The sequence below is a fragment of the Parambassis ranga genome, chromosome 21 (assembly GCF_900634625.1).
Source record: "Parambassis ranga chromosome 21, fParRan2.1, whole genome shotgun sequence".
Lineage (NCBI taxonomy): Eukaryota > Metazoa > Chordata > Actinopteri > Ambassidae > Parambassis > Parambassis ranga.
This window is the reverse complement of record NC_041041.1, coordinates 19,226,191-19,240,743: the sequence shown is the minus strand read 5'-3', so window position 1 is coordinate 19,240,743 and position 14,553 is coordinate 19,226,191. Positions and strand designations below refer to the sequence as shown.

At 40.0% G+C, this 14,553-nt stretch overlaps 1 protein-coding gene across 9 annotated transcripts in view; it reads left to right on the top strand.

Annotated features, from left to right (window-relative positions):
• The window catches only part of LOC114426019 (partitioning defective 3 homolog B-like), a 173,735-nt gene extending 161,714 nt beyond the window's left edge, over positions 1 to 12,021 (top strand). For all 9 annotated transcript variants that reach the window (XM_028393119.1, XM_028393122.1, XM_028393121.1 and 6 more), the window contains 3 exons: positions 7,892 to 8,107; positions 9,211 to 9,354; positions 9,462 to 12,021. In XM_028393119.1, coding sequence (XP_028248920.1) covers positions 7,892 to 8,107; positions 9,211 to 9,325 — 331 coding nt within the window. In that variant the 3' untranslated portion in view covers positions 9,326 to 9,354; positions 9,462 to 12,021. The remainder of the gene's footprint in view (positions 1 to 7,891; positions 8,108 to 9,210; positions 9,355 to 9,461) is intronic.
• The last annotated feature ends 2,532 nt before the right edge of the window (positions 12,022 to 14,553 follow it).

Here is a 14,553-nt window from a genome sequence, read left to right as displayed (position 1 = left end):
ATCAGTCTGTCTTCATGGCTACTACATTTCTAAAAGTTTCTATGGCTAGAAGCTCTGTTGGCACCACTTAACATGATGTATGGATTCATTTGATGTTATGGTTTTCCAGGTTCTTCCCCTGAGATAAGGTTAGCATCTTCTGTATCCACCCATGTTAAAGCGTTTTTTTATTAATGATTTTTTAAATAGATATTTCACCATTTAAATCGTAGTATTATATACACCCCTACATATTACTGGGCCCAATATATTGATCAAAATCTGTAAGGAAAATTGTTTATTTTGTAAATGTACAGTGCAATATTATTTCTATATAAAGGAAAGTGCTTCCGAGAACACGTCAGAGGACAATTTATTTATTTATTTATTTATTTATTTATTTATCTTTAAAAGTGCTATGTGCATGGAAATGTGAATGAAGAGAATGGAGAAAGAGAAACAAGGTCCAAAGACAATCAGCACAATAAAGTGTTATTACAGAGCATGTTCTTTGGTTTGTCCATCAGCTCGTATCTCATTTGACTTGTTGATCATACTTTTTAATTTTATATTTTTTTTAGGAGCTGCCTGCAGTAATGTGTCAGACTCTGTCATTTTTGGCTGTAGCTTTGCCGCTCAGTTTCCAAATGGCACGGCCGTATTATGATGGGATGCGAAACACCACTCCAAATCCCCATTGTTCTGCCCTCTCTGTGTTTCCGAGGCAACAGTCTCCTACCATCTGGAAGGCCCTCATCCCTCAGTTCCTCTCATTTTCCTCTAATGGCTTTCTCCTCTGTCCTTTTCCCATCTCATTTTCTTTTCCTTTCTGTACTGTTCTCTTGCTTTTCAGATGTCTTTTTTAACTTTTTGTGTCTAAATTGATCCTTTTTTTCTCTTTCCCTCTTTTCTTAGTTTTCCTTTATTATAGTTTTTTGACTGTATTACCATACCGTTTCATTAGCTCCCCTCTATCCCCTTTTTATTCTCCTGTGGTCATTTCCTTTCATTCTCTTCTTGTCTTTGTGTTTTTTTTTCTCTTAACACTTCAGCAGAGTTCTTTAATATGAGTACTTCGATTTATGCACAATCACACATTCATTCACACGCGTGGTAGTGTGTGCACAAACACTTTCATACACAAGGGAATGCAATCTTCTTAGTTTCCTATACTAGTTTGTAATTCATGCATGATATACTGCTGGATTAATTATACTTGACAGAACTTTATTGACAGAGACAGATAGGAGCCCCTGAAAGGTGTTCAGTTTCATTGAAACGTGAACACGCAAGTGCATGTTTGTGTGTGAGAGTGTGTGTGTGTGTGTGTTGCTCTAAAGTAGGGCCCATTATTCTCAGCAGATGCTGACCTTCAGCTTGCTAGCTCTCTGGAGGGCAGCACTTGTTTCTCTGCCTTTTTTCTTCCATTTTTCTCTTCTACTCAATCACCCCTCTCCTTGTTACTTTTCCTTCTTCTCCTTTTCCGTTGTCAACTTTGCGTCTGGAAGGCTCTCTCACTCCTACCTGTAGCCATCATCCTACCTTCGCTTTGTTGTTGTTGTTGTTGTTGATGTGTACTTCCTGTCTTTTACCGCCACCTTGTATTTTATTATCTGGGTCTTTAAGACTCTTATAAGAATGATACCTTCCTTGGTTAAAGTAGCTTTTTGGAAAACATCATCTCCTTTCTCTTTCTTGTCCTCTTCCATGTCTTCTTTCCCCTCCTTGTCCTCTGTTTCCTCCCATCTGGCTCAGCCCTCTGTGGCCACATCTCTTTGTCCTCTGTTTATGCTGCCTTCTTATCCTCTTTACATTCATCTCCCTTCTCTCTGTCCTTTGCTCTTTGGTCATTCTGCAGAATACAGATGAAGTTTTGACTCCTTAGTGGCCTGCACTCTGCTTCCACACCATTGGCTAGTCGTCTTATCACAAATTTCCCCTGGCTGTGAAGTCTTCAAACTAAACATGAAATTAGTAGGCAGAAGAAACAAAACATTTCATCTTCATTTCAGTTGACAAAACAGTCCCAGGTGAAATGATCTCTGGTCTCTGAACTTGCTCTTCCACTCACAGTGCTTGACTTTAATGTGCCTGGTGTTCAGATTTGTTTTGCTTTGTTTACAGCTGCTCTTCTGATGATTTAGGTTGTGAAACCACAATAACTCATGTTTGATTACATGGGTGTTCCTTCTTATAGTTTTCATCCTTTTTTGCAATTAATTGTTGTTAAGTTTCCACCTTCTCTCAAAAGGTTCTCCTCTGTACAATGCAAACTTTAGCATGCCGTGCTAATGCCATGTGTCATTTGATGTAATTAGAAGAATTCCGATATACTTCAGCTGTTTTCCAACTGAAGGAACTGAATGCTTCAGGCTTCTTTAAATGCTTCCCACAGATGCATCCTTTGCATCCTTCTATAGTGATGTTCAGGATGTTTCTGATTTTAATATTTTAATATTAGCCTCCACTAATTAGGCTGAAATGTTGAATTATAATTTTGTAATTTGTAGTATTGTTAGCTTTTGTGTTACAGGCAAAAGCCCCTGCACATGTAGTTTACCACATCCAAAAAAACAAAACTTCCCTGAAGTTTAATTATTGTCAGTGAGTCAATATTCCACCAAATGCTTTTTAAGTCTTCACAAATGGTATTAAACATGTGAATGTTATGTCTATATGTGGAATGCCCCCTAATCCCGGTTGATAATACCCTTGCTTAGCCTCTGACCCCATCTTTTTAAGCGTTTAGTGGGAACTGATGGAGTGTCATGTGACTTCAAGGGGTCAGAAGTCGAGAAAGGTTTAAGAGTCACACACACACACAAACACACACACACCACACGGACAGCTGAACTAACAGAATACCATCTCAGACACACATACACTCAGACACACAGTATGTAACCACTTAACCATAAGTAGGAAAACAGCTTAGTGTCTTATTGGGTCTCTCCTAATAAAACAGAAAGTCCTCTCTCTGCTGCTTCAGGCTGCACTCTTAATGACTTTGCTCTCTTCTGTTTAAAGTTGTTTTTTTTTTTTTGGTTCACCACTCACTGTTAATACAGTTCCAGGTGCCACACACTGTACCTGGAGCAAGATGTTCACACAGCAGCTTAGGGTTGTCTTACATAGGCAAACAAAGACAACTGCCAATCACTTTGAAAACCTTTATTCTCTGTTAGATATATTTGCCTTAAACTGGTTTCCAGTTGTATTTTTCACTGTGTTTAAATTGTGCATTCCTTTGCAGTACCGCTACATCCATACACCCATTCATAAATTACATCAAAAGACACTCGAATTTATCAGTGTAAATATGCATAAAATATTGTAGAAATGTATAATATTTTGAGCATATTAAGTCAGGATCCTTCTTTGTGATCAAATATCACCCTGTATAAAGTGTAGAATGTGTAACCAATGTGTATTTAGTCACATTTTGGTGAATACAAACACAATTTTGTTCTCTATACATTATTTATGAGGGTAACATTTTATTAACACACTTTTTTAAATTATATTAAGGCTTAAAGTTATGAATAATTAGGGCATGATGACTTTCAGTGACAGATGGGTGCCGTCTCAGACAATCTCAGACTATGCATATTTTGGATTAACCAGGTGTTAGGCAGACTCAGGCCCTGCCAATGTGGCACCAACAGAGACTAAGCTGTCTAACGGCTTTTTTAGAAAACCTTTGGGTGACGTCATAGAAGGTTCATCCATCTTTATTCACAGTGCATGGGCTAAATTAATGTCACTACCTGCACTTTATATAACGTCATCTTGTCCGACTACAAGATGTCCCACATCTCTGAGCCCTCCACTCTTCTCATTGGATGCCAACATGATGGTATAATTTACTAAACTTAATATTTATTTAAAAAAATCTTTAAGTTTAATTAAATGTAACTTGCAAAAGCCTCTGACTGTGCTACTGTTTTTTCATCTTCTGCTTTCCATATTCCAGCACAGTCCTCCAACAAATAGACTTAGCTGTCTTTTCCTACTCTTCCTCAGATAGATACTTCTCCACCCTTCATTATTTTCCACTTAAGCTTTTATTGCCTCATTGTTTGCGTCTCTGTGATTAAACCCTCATAATGAAGTATCGCATTAGGAAAATGAAACTAAGTTAAAGTTAGTTTAACTCCAGGGACGTTATATGGCGGCGGCTCCATTTTCACCGTGCTTTCACAAAATGACATTATGACAGCAGTTGTGGAACAATTTGAGCTATTAATCAGTTTTATTACTAGACTGTCAAAATATCATGCCTCTCATTGACAAAGAATCCTGACGCTGTTGAATGCAATTTGAATATATGAAGTACTTTACCGACTTTAAATCTAAAGCTGTTTTTAAGTGGATATCAACACGCGGTGAGGGTTTATCTATGTGAAGAGCGCTGGTTCATTTCCTCTTCTTCCCCATGCTCACTCTAAATATCGCTCTTTACCTTTAACTCTTTGCTTCTCATTCTAGAATGTGGTTGTCTTTGGACTACATCTAGCTTGCACAGAGACCAGCACGGCTGATAGCTGATGATGTGTGTGTTTCCACAAGTGGAACAGCTGTATGCAGGCCTTTAGACGGAGTAAGCGAAAGTGTGTGAGTGTGAGTGTGTGTGTGTGTATGTTTATGAGGGAGAGGGGCAGGTGCAGTGGACATATAACAAGTCCTTGTTTCCTCTGAAATCTCTTAAATACCAGGGAATTAGAAAGGCTCACATTACTCTCAATTACTGTCAGACCTGGGGAGAAAGCCTTCTAATTATCCTCCCCAATATGTGACCTGTGTACTATCTGCATAACTAACCGCATTAAGGAAGTCATCCCCAAACAGGTATTACATAGATGAATTTCACTTCAAACTGAGTCCTCAATGGCTTTTTCTGTTCTGCTTGGAATGTTTTCAATTTTTCCATTTTGGTTTGATGACTCTCTCAATTATGTGAAAGTAGATGTAGCATGTGCCAGGAAGCTGTTCTCATTCATTACATCTGTTTCTCTCATTCGAACTTTCTCTCTGTCTCTTACACACACACATTTTTAGTATATACACACACACACCCACCGGCCTCCTCATTTGGGCTTAACTCCTCTCCAGCTGTGTGCCAATTTGCCTCCCCCCAGTGTACATGGGGGTGTGTGTTCTCCATTGTGTGTTTATGCAAAATGTTCTCCCTGTGTGTTAGTCTACATAAGTGTTTTAGTTCTCATGCTGTATTTTTGTCCTTTTGTGTGTGTTTGTGTGTATGTGTGTGCGTGTGCATGCCAGTAATAGGGTCCATCCACATTACCCCGTAATCCCCAGCTGCTGTGCAGTGCTGACTGGGTTCCTGGAGGGAGAATTCCAAACTTGCCACCGGATTTACAGTGGATTCTCTAAAGATTACCACTGGATTTCTACACTATCCCCAATATGGAGAGTCCTGTCACACTAGAGCTGCAATTGATTAGGCTGTCAGGTTTTTTTTAGATTTTTAATTTAATCAACAAATATTGAAAGCGAAGGCATGCTGAAAAAAAGGAACATTAAAACAAATAAAGTATAAATAAAAAAAAGAGAAGTAGTGAAGTTAAGGGGAAAAAAAGATATAAAACCAGAAAATACAATTTACAGTTCAGTGAAAAATATCACAGATTCGATTTGTGAAATATAAAAACTTAACACTGTTTCTTCCTTCTAAGTTTTTGATTCTGGGAACAGAAAGCAAACCAGCAGATCAGGAATGTATTGGGCCTTAACCGATTCATATCTTTGTGAACCAAAAATAACATTTTGAATTAAAACAGGGTTGACGGACAGACACATGCAGCAGCATCCTGAATCACTTCCAGCTGACTGAGTGATCTGTTACAACAACACATCAGTAGTTACTCCTATGGAAAACACATGGATGACAAGAAAGTGTAGTGTAGTGGAAAAAAAAAAGTTGGCACCAAAGCTGCTGGTTTAATTTTTAATAGTGAGTGCTGACACTGATTTCTGCTTTGGCTTCCAAAATTATTTCCACTTTAACTTTATTTAATTAATCAAAATTTTGGCACATCTTAACAGTTTGTGTGTGTGGGTGTGTGTGTGTTATAAATTGATATTATGAAAAATGTGTGACCATTGATGTCACTTTCCTTTTTTTAATTTTTTTTTAATTGGCTCTCCCATCTTTAACTTATCAGCCCTTTTCACTTAAATGCAGGTTAGTTAGTGATGGTGTATTTTTCCCATGATGCCCCTGTTTTCAGTTTTCCGCACCATCTTCCTCATAGCTTTCCCCTCACTTCTCCGTCCTCTTCCCCTCCCTCTCTCTCCCTCTTCTCCCTGTCCTCTTCACCTCCCCATCACCTCTCGGCTGCTCTTATCTCTGCCTCGGTGACGTTATCGTGTCCAGGGGGGCCAAATGCTAAGTGACAGATTGACTGACTGATATGGGCACAGGTATACAGGCTAAGCGGGTGGATAGCGAGCCCCACGGATCGGCTGGCGGGCAGATTCACGGTCATAAAATGTCTAAAAAGAGACAGAGAGACAGAGAATCAGGCAGACGCATGGGCAGACAGAGCAGCTGGCAGACTGACATGCTGGTTCCCAGCAGAAGAGCAGACCGAACGGCTGCAGCTATCACGAAGACAGACATTTGAGACATGTAGCTGATCCACTTACCCTGAGTGACTTACAATAAGTGTAGCAGAATGAGTCAGAAAGCAGGTGACAGAGAGGTTGACAGATGAGTTGACAGTTAGGCAGAAATGTAGTGTGTGTGCATGCTCACACACACACACATACACATTAACATGCTAACGGTGGACACGGAGCCAGGAAGGGCAGAGAGAGACATCCCAAACATGCCGGGCATGTAGATAGTTAGACACTTTCCACCGCTGACCACCCAAATTGACACACGCTAGCGTCAGCATGAAGACCACCAGCACTCTGTATGTGCACAGTGAAAATATGTGTTTCATTTAGTCAGTATGTCTGCATACCCTTGCAGTGCATTCAAATTATCTCCAGCCTACAGGTCAACTGATTGATTGGTTAGAGGCCGTGCAGCCCCTCCCACTCATCTGTGTGTATCAGCGATAAGTGTCATTAGGCGCTCATTGAGAGTAACGTGATTCTGCTCTGAGCACAAGTGCATGCTTCACTTTGTGATTTCACAGCATACTTACACAAAATACCAACAGTGCTGGACATAACACACAATACGCACAAAAAAAAAACACACAAACCCACAGAGCCAGATAAAAAGAGCAAAGCAGAAAAAAAGAATGTAAAACAAATGGGAGACAGAAAGACAGTGTAATAAAATCTAATACCTCGTTATGTTTGCTATGTGGATGACACATGTTTGTGTACTCGCTTTCCACTGGGCAAGGGACATCGATATCTATTAACAGGAATGGGCCGGATTACCACAGCTGTGTGTGTGTGTCTTTGCTTGCGTTAACTGAGCCCCAGCCCACTTAAAACTGTCACATGTCACTTATATTCTGTTGCTATGTGATCTTTGGCTGGGATGAGCTGCTGGCTGTGGGTGCTTGTCTCGCTCAGGTCGACAGATTTTGTAGCAGAGAAACAGGCAACAAGCTTTGAAACGCTAAAGTCGTACCCGAAAACTGCACAAAAACAACTCTTGATGTGGTGTTCCGTTTGCCAGCAGTAGGTTGATTATTTGTTTTAAAGTGAGCAATTTCAGACAGAGCAGGAGGTTAAAAGTGCATTGTTCTGGTGTCATGCAGGCCAATCATGTTTATTATTCTGATTGCCTTTCATAACATTGTCATTTTGTCTTGTTATTATATGGAAATAAATATAGTTGTTGTCATATTTTTTCTGTCAAAGCTCCTTTAGCTGTTGAATTGACAATAGTTATATTTCCTTTTTTTTTTCCTTTTTTTTCCAGACGAGGTCCGTTGGATCCAGCTGAGTACCCCATCCAGCCGTGGTCAGGTCATTACCCCGGACCTCCTCAAGCCCAGCAAGGATACCCCCAATCCCCTACTTACCCTAACTCCAACTCCCAACCTGGTCAGCCTTATTCCAGTTACCCACCCACCCAGCCATACCCACGACCTGGTGACCCTCGAGGAGTCGATCCTGGGTACTATCCACACCCAAGGTGTGTCTAATATTTGTTTGTTTTTATGTTTAGACAAAAGTATGTGGACATCTAGCCACCATATGTTGGTTTTCTTTGTGGGTGATTTCTTCAAGTGTTGGGTGGCCTTCTTGTTCTATTGCACCAACCTGGGAAGATCATTTCTTTGAGTGTTTTTTGAGGCCGTTGAAACAAGCAGCTGGCAAAGTTGTCATCTAAATACACTGCTCAAAAAATAATGGGAACACTAAAATAACACATCCCAAGTCTCAATAAATGAAATGTTCCAGTTCTAAGTTATTATCCCATGGAGGTCTGTATTTGGAATCATACTGAAAATAAAAGTGGAAAATCACAGTACAGTCTGATCCAACTTGAGTGGAAATTCCACAAGTCAGAATGAGGCTCAGTAGTGTGTGTGGCCTCCACGTGCCTGTATGACCTCCCTACAACGCCTGGGCATGCTCCTGCCCTCCTACAGCCCCCTCCACATCTCCTGGTGTACTGGTCTGTCTCCTGGTATCTCCTCCGTGCTCTGGACACTGTGCTGACAGACACAGCAAACCTTCTTGCCACAGCTCTCATTGATGTGCCATCCTGGATGAGCTGCACTACCTGAGCAACTTGTGTGTGTTGTAGACACCGCCTCATGCTGTCTCTAGGGCTGAGAGCACTGACAAAATGCAAAAGTGATCAAACATCAGGCAGAAAGGATGAGAGCAGAGGAATGGTCTGTGGTCAGCACCTGCCGAACCTCTCCTTTATAGGGCTGTCTTGATAACTGCCTCATTTCCACCTGTTGTCTGTTCCATTTGCACAACAGCAGCTGAAACTGATTCACAATCAGTGTTGATCCTAACTGGACAGGCTGATTTCACAGAAGTGTGACTGACTTGGAGTTGGAGTTCTTTAAGTGCTCCCTTTAGTTTTTCAGCAGTGTAGTTATTATATGAGTTAAGTCAACAATTAGTCAGTTTGGAACTGTTAAGTCTAGAATCAAGTGCATCACAACATTTTGTCAGTAAAATGTGGATCCAACTAAAGTTGCACATACTGTCCATTTACTTTTGGTCACATGTTGCATGCGTTCCCTCTGTATGACCATGCCTTGTTTTCTGTCTTAGCTCCCAACAGAGAGGGCCCCTACGACAGGATGTGCCTCCATCTCCTACCCCTCCTCTGCGTGGCCTGCGGTACGACACTATGACACGTGGAACAGGGGGTGGAGGTTACAGGTAGGAGCGATTTGTGGATGACAAAAATTGCAGGTAAGCAAAAAATCTTATTAACCAAAAAGAAAAAAAAATATGATTACTATATAATGTATAATATATTACTTAAATATTTTATATTTTAATATATTGGTTGGTTACAGGCACCTGGTGGAGAACAGTACAAACCAGTGGGACCATACAGGAGGGGGTGGCTAGACGCAGCAACACCAAATCAACACAGGAGTGAAGAATGCCGTGACTGCAGCATGTGTAGACAGATCAGGTCCAGAGATTAAAATAAGTCCAACATTAACTGCAGCACTGCTTTCAGCACTCGGTGAAATCCAGTCGAAACCTCTTAATGATGCGATTTGAATCATCATTATTATCAAACACTGCCGGTGCTGTTTGAAGTATATGGTAATACACAGACGAGCAAGGTAAAGGAGGTTAATTATAGAGTGGCACACGTAATGCAATGCAATGTCTTGTTGGTTGAAGTCATTTGAATCATCACAGAGTATAAAATTAGCAGGGTTTTTTTACTTTTCACCATTAAGTCGCCTCTCCATCAGTCAGAGCCACAAAGGTAACTGGATCCATTTAAACGAAGCCTCTACAGGGCAAACATACAGCTCTGCCTACTCACATACTGCCGACCAAATGAGACTGATCATTAAATATCTATAATATTACACCTTATAACGTTACATTCACAGCACATTTAGATATGATTATTATGAATAAGTAACATTTATTCTTAACACTTAGCCCCTTAAATGCCAGATGAGATGAAGAAAATGTGTTAGCATCATAAAACAGTGCATCTAGTCACGACAAATAAACAAGATAACAACATGAAAGGCTGATTTTGACATCTATTATCTCAGTTTATAAGACATATAGAGTGAATTGCCGATGAAATGCAATATATATAAGGTGGCTTAAAGACTCCCTTTAAAAGCAGGAAGTGGGCTGATGAGATTAAACCGACTTCAGGCTTTTACCCAAACTTCTTCCCATCTGCAACAAGTATCTATGCCATTTTTTGCCATCTCTAAACTGATCGTGCTTCGGCTGAATATTCAACATGCACTTTCACTCACACAGCTACATAAACATCACCAGTGACTCTACTGTCACTACTTTTTATCAGGATGGGCTGCAACTTGCCAAACAGGGTAAACGCCACTAAACCAATCTCATGACTCCACTGATGAATTACATATTGTTTTGTCAATGAATTATAGAAACAGTTAAACAACAATTATCTAATATACCTGTCAAACACATGCTTTTAATAATGCTTCATTTATACAAAACATTAAGTTTGATTGATGAACGGAGCATGTTGCTGGATTTCTTACCACTTAGAAGTACTGAATCTGACATTGACATTTATTTATTTACATGTCAGGGCTTTTCAGTACTGCACTTCCACTTCTCTGTGAATTTGTTAATTGTTATCCTTATTTGAAAAGATCTGAATGTATGATACACATGCTTGGTCATCTTAATCCAGCCTGTGTCACTCAGAGATTATCCACTCCGCTGCTGTGAATACAGGAAAACCACTTTCTGTCAGAATGTTCATATCATATCAGCACAAACATTCTGGAAGAAGCTCAATAAGAACAAGACAAGCATTGTGTACCAGCACTGACACGCAGTCAGAGCATTGCATGCAAAAAGAAAAAAAACAGAAAAATATAAATATTAGATTTTGTGGTGAAATGTCTCTTTAAGAAAACCTGACAGCAAAGCCTTTGTTTTTTATATGTGCGGGTGTTTAACTGAGCGGTGACAGAGGTCGTTTCCACTCTGTGTCACTTATCCCATGTCTCTGTGACCCGATGGTGTGGGCATCGCTGAAGTGAGCTTCAGAGTGCTGTCAGCGGCGCACCGCACCGTGGATCCATTTAGCCACTTACTAAACCATCATATAAGTGCGACTAAGAGTTAGAGTCTATCATAGCATTACTGTGTTTCTCAACACAATACTCAGCAGTATTAATTCCAATGGAGATTATGTTTCAGCATTAGGTAGGTTATGATTCTGTTAATATGACTGAAATTTTATTAAAGTGAATGTTGACTGGAACCAGTGCAAAAGAATGTAAATTAGATTTTGTGTCAAAACTCTTTTTTTTTTCAACAAAATCTGGATTTTTACTGGAAGAAGGAAGGTCTGATGAAAAGGAGGGAAGGGAGGAATAGAAGTAGAAAAGGAGGAAAAAGAAAAGCAGGTAGGGAAGGAAGGAAGAAAGAAAGAAAGAAAGAGGAGAGTTGATATAAATGTGCAGCCTTTGTTCTGCAGTAGATGAGGATATAAGAGCAGGCTTTTGCTGACTGAATGTAGTGACTTATGCACAAATACTTGTCCTTTTTATACTAGTATTACTTTTCAGCACCAGCATGGACACTCAAACTTTCCAAATCAACTGTCAATATATGACAAGAATAATAATAATAAACAATAATATGAAAGAATAATAACAAAGCTTATTTTTAGGGGATTAAACTCACCTGTAAAATACTAGAACAGGGGATCTGACACCAAAATAACTCCTGTCCCTTTAGGTCATTTATTTGCTCGCTGCTAACATGGAAGGGTAGCACAGCAGTACGGTGGTGAGTATTGTTTACCTAGCTTTATTTCACACACTGCAAACACTGTTCTTACAGCAGGGCGCTATTTTAATAGAACCTTATTTCTTATGGGGGAAAAAAAAGCATAAAAATTTGTTTGATACTTGCCAAGCAGGAACTTCTGTTCTTGGAAATAGGTAACAATGCTAACCAGTTAGCATGGAGCAACAGAGTGACCCAGTGGCATCACATGACTGATCTTGGTGCGATTAATTCAATAACACCGCACTCCTTCAAGACAGAAAAAGCAAAATCAATCAATCAATCAAAGATGGCCGTCTTCTCAGCTGTGTATATGCTGGGTCAGTGCCTGGTGAAGCTTTTCGGTTGTATTTCTGTTACTAGCAGCACACAGCTAATATGTATGTAACTCATCACAAGCATTTATCCTCTTGTTTCTTTTTAACTGAAATTGTTGGTTGAGTTGGAGGGAGCAGCAGAGTGTTTGGCTGTTGTCGGCATGCTACTGTGAGCACGAGGTACGCTGATCACACTTCGAACTAATTCAGTGTTTTATATGAACAATCTACAATAAATGAATTAAGCATTTTTTCACAAAAGGCACAGTAGCATGAGTAAAGTCAAAGTCAAACATCCTGCACGGCTCTGGACGGATGTTTTTAGCAGTATGAGTTGCACAAGTTGAAGGTACTCAATAGAATCTTCTATACGAGGTTCTGGTACTCATGGTTCTGTCTTGACAGAGACCAGTGTATGAAGGAACCAGCAAATAACCTCTTAGATCTCTTAGAACTCTTTTATTATTACATTGCTTGTATCTAAAAACTCAAATCTCTTTTTTTTATAATGTTGTAACAATTGTATTATTGTTTTTCAACATTTTATATTTATGTATATAACAACTTTTTTGCATTAAAAGCCAAATTTGAAAACACATTTGTTTGAAGATGTCATATTTTAAATGTAAATAATGTTCTCTTTCAGTTACAGTGCACGGCCAGCACATCTGCAAAGGTTAATTAAATATGAGTCAGGAGAAATTATTTCCCACATGCCCCCCCCCCCCCTCCCCATACCCTGCAAGGTGAATCATTAACATTGCCAACCCAATTTAGTCCATCATTTAAGCAGCTGATAAATTGTACCTTTGTGATAAGAGATAGACGTTGGCCCCAAATTAATGTAAGACTAATTATCAATTAGAAAAAAAAGAAGATAAGGAACTCTGATTGCAGCAAAGTTTTCTTAGTTTGTCTGGCGGAATGCCATCACGCTGCTATAGGTCATATCCTACAGATTAATAAGTGTTTAGTCACAGTGCGTGTGCTATAAGGTGCTTTCTTATTTGTCAGAGACACTGTGGGTGCAGGACGCTGGCTGCAATCAGAGAAGTTAGCAGTAATGAGACACAGAGGCCAAGGAAAACATTTTATCAGTCAAGGCTTAATTAGCATATTCCAGACTTCTTGGCCAATAGGGAGAGGGAGTGGAAGTAATTAAATTCTCCTGAGTCACTGCCAAGGTTCAGTATGGATCTACAAATTGTGTCTTTGTGTGGGTGTGTGTATTTTCCACATTCAGTTTTGTGATTGTAATGTCTATTAAGTTCTGGTGTTTGTATTAGTGAACATCCCAATTTAAATTAAGTAAAGATTAATTGCATTGTACCTCTGGTAGCAGGGTTGGTACGGGCGCTTGAAATCCTTGAAAGTGCTTGGATTTTGGATAAAGTGCTTAGGATTGTAACATTTTCCCTCTTTTCCTCATCACGTGGATATTTATTTGCATATTTACATAAAGATCTTTATATAGATGAGAACCACATTAGCTTCCTGCTTGTTCTGCAAGCTAAATGTTGCTCTTCCATCTATCCATTATCTAAACAGATTAGTTCGTCAGGGTCGTGGTAGCAACAGGTGGAGCAGAGATGCCCGGTCCTCCCTGTCTAAGGCAGTGATCTTTTCAGTTCCTCCTGGGGGGATCCACAGCCGCTCCCTGGCCAGCTGGGAGACATAATTCCTCCACTGGGTTCTGGATTGGTGCCGGGACCTCCACCCAGCTGGCTGTGTCTAACAACATCACAGGGGGTCCTCCTCATCAAGCACCCAAAAATTGAATCCTGAAAACTGTAGTTTCTTGGAAAGCTAATAGTTAGCCTGGTCGATTTTTGCTGAGACATGAAGACGCTAGAGAGAGACTTTTTGATGTTTTTTTGTGCTAGTTATTATTTTTCTGACTTATCCTGTATGATAGAATGTCAAACTGCCTGGTTGACTCACTGACTGACTGGATGAAATAATCATTGACTGACTGGGTGTGTAATTGCTCCAGCCTCCTTCCCAGGGCAGGTTTGGCATGCTGTAATTATTAGCAGTTATTATTAGTAGTTTTAATAAGCATTGTAAGCCATTGTAATTAGGATTTCCTATTATGAGTGGTTGCCAGCTTGTGGACGTGTGTGTGTGTGTGTGTGTCTACTTGGCAAGGTATTGTTCAGTTGTAGCTATTATTGGCGGCCTGGCAGCTGCTTTTTGTTCCCTTGACTTCTGATTGTTCTTTATGTACACACTGTGTTTGAAGGCCGTCCTTGGAACTGCCAGACCCCCCCCCCCCCCCCCCCCCCAAAAAAAAAAAAAAAATCCT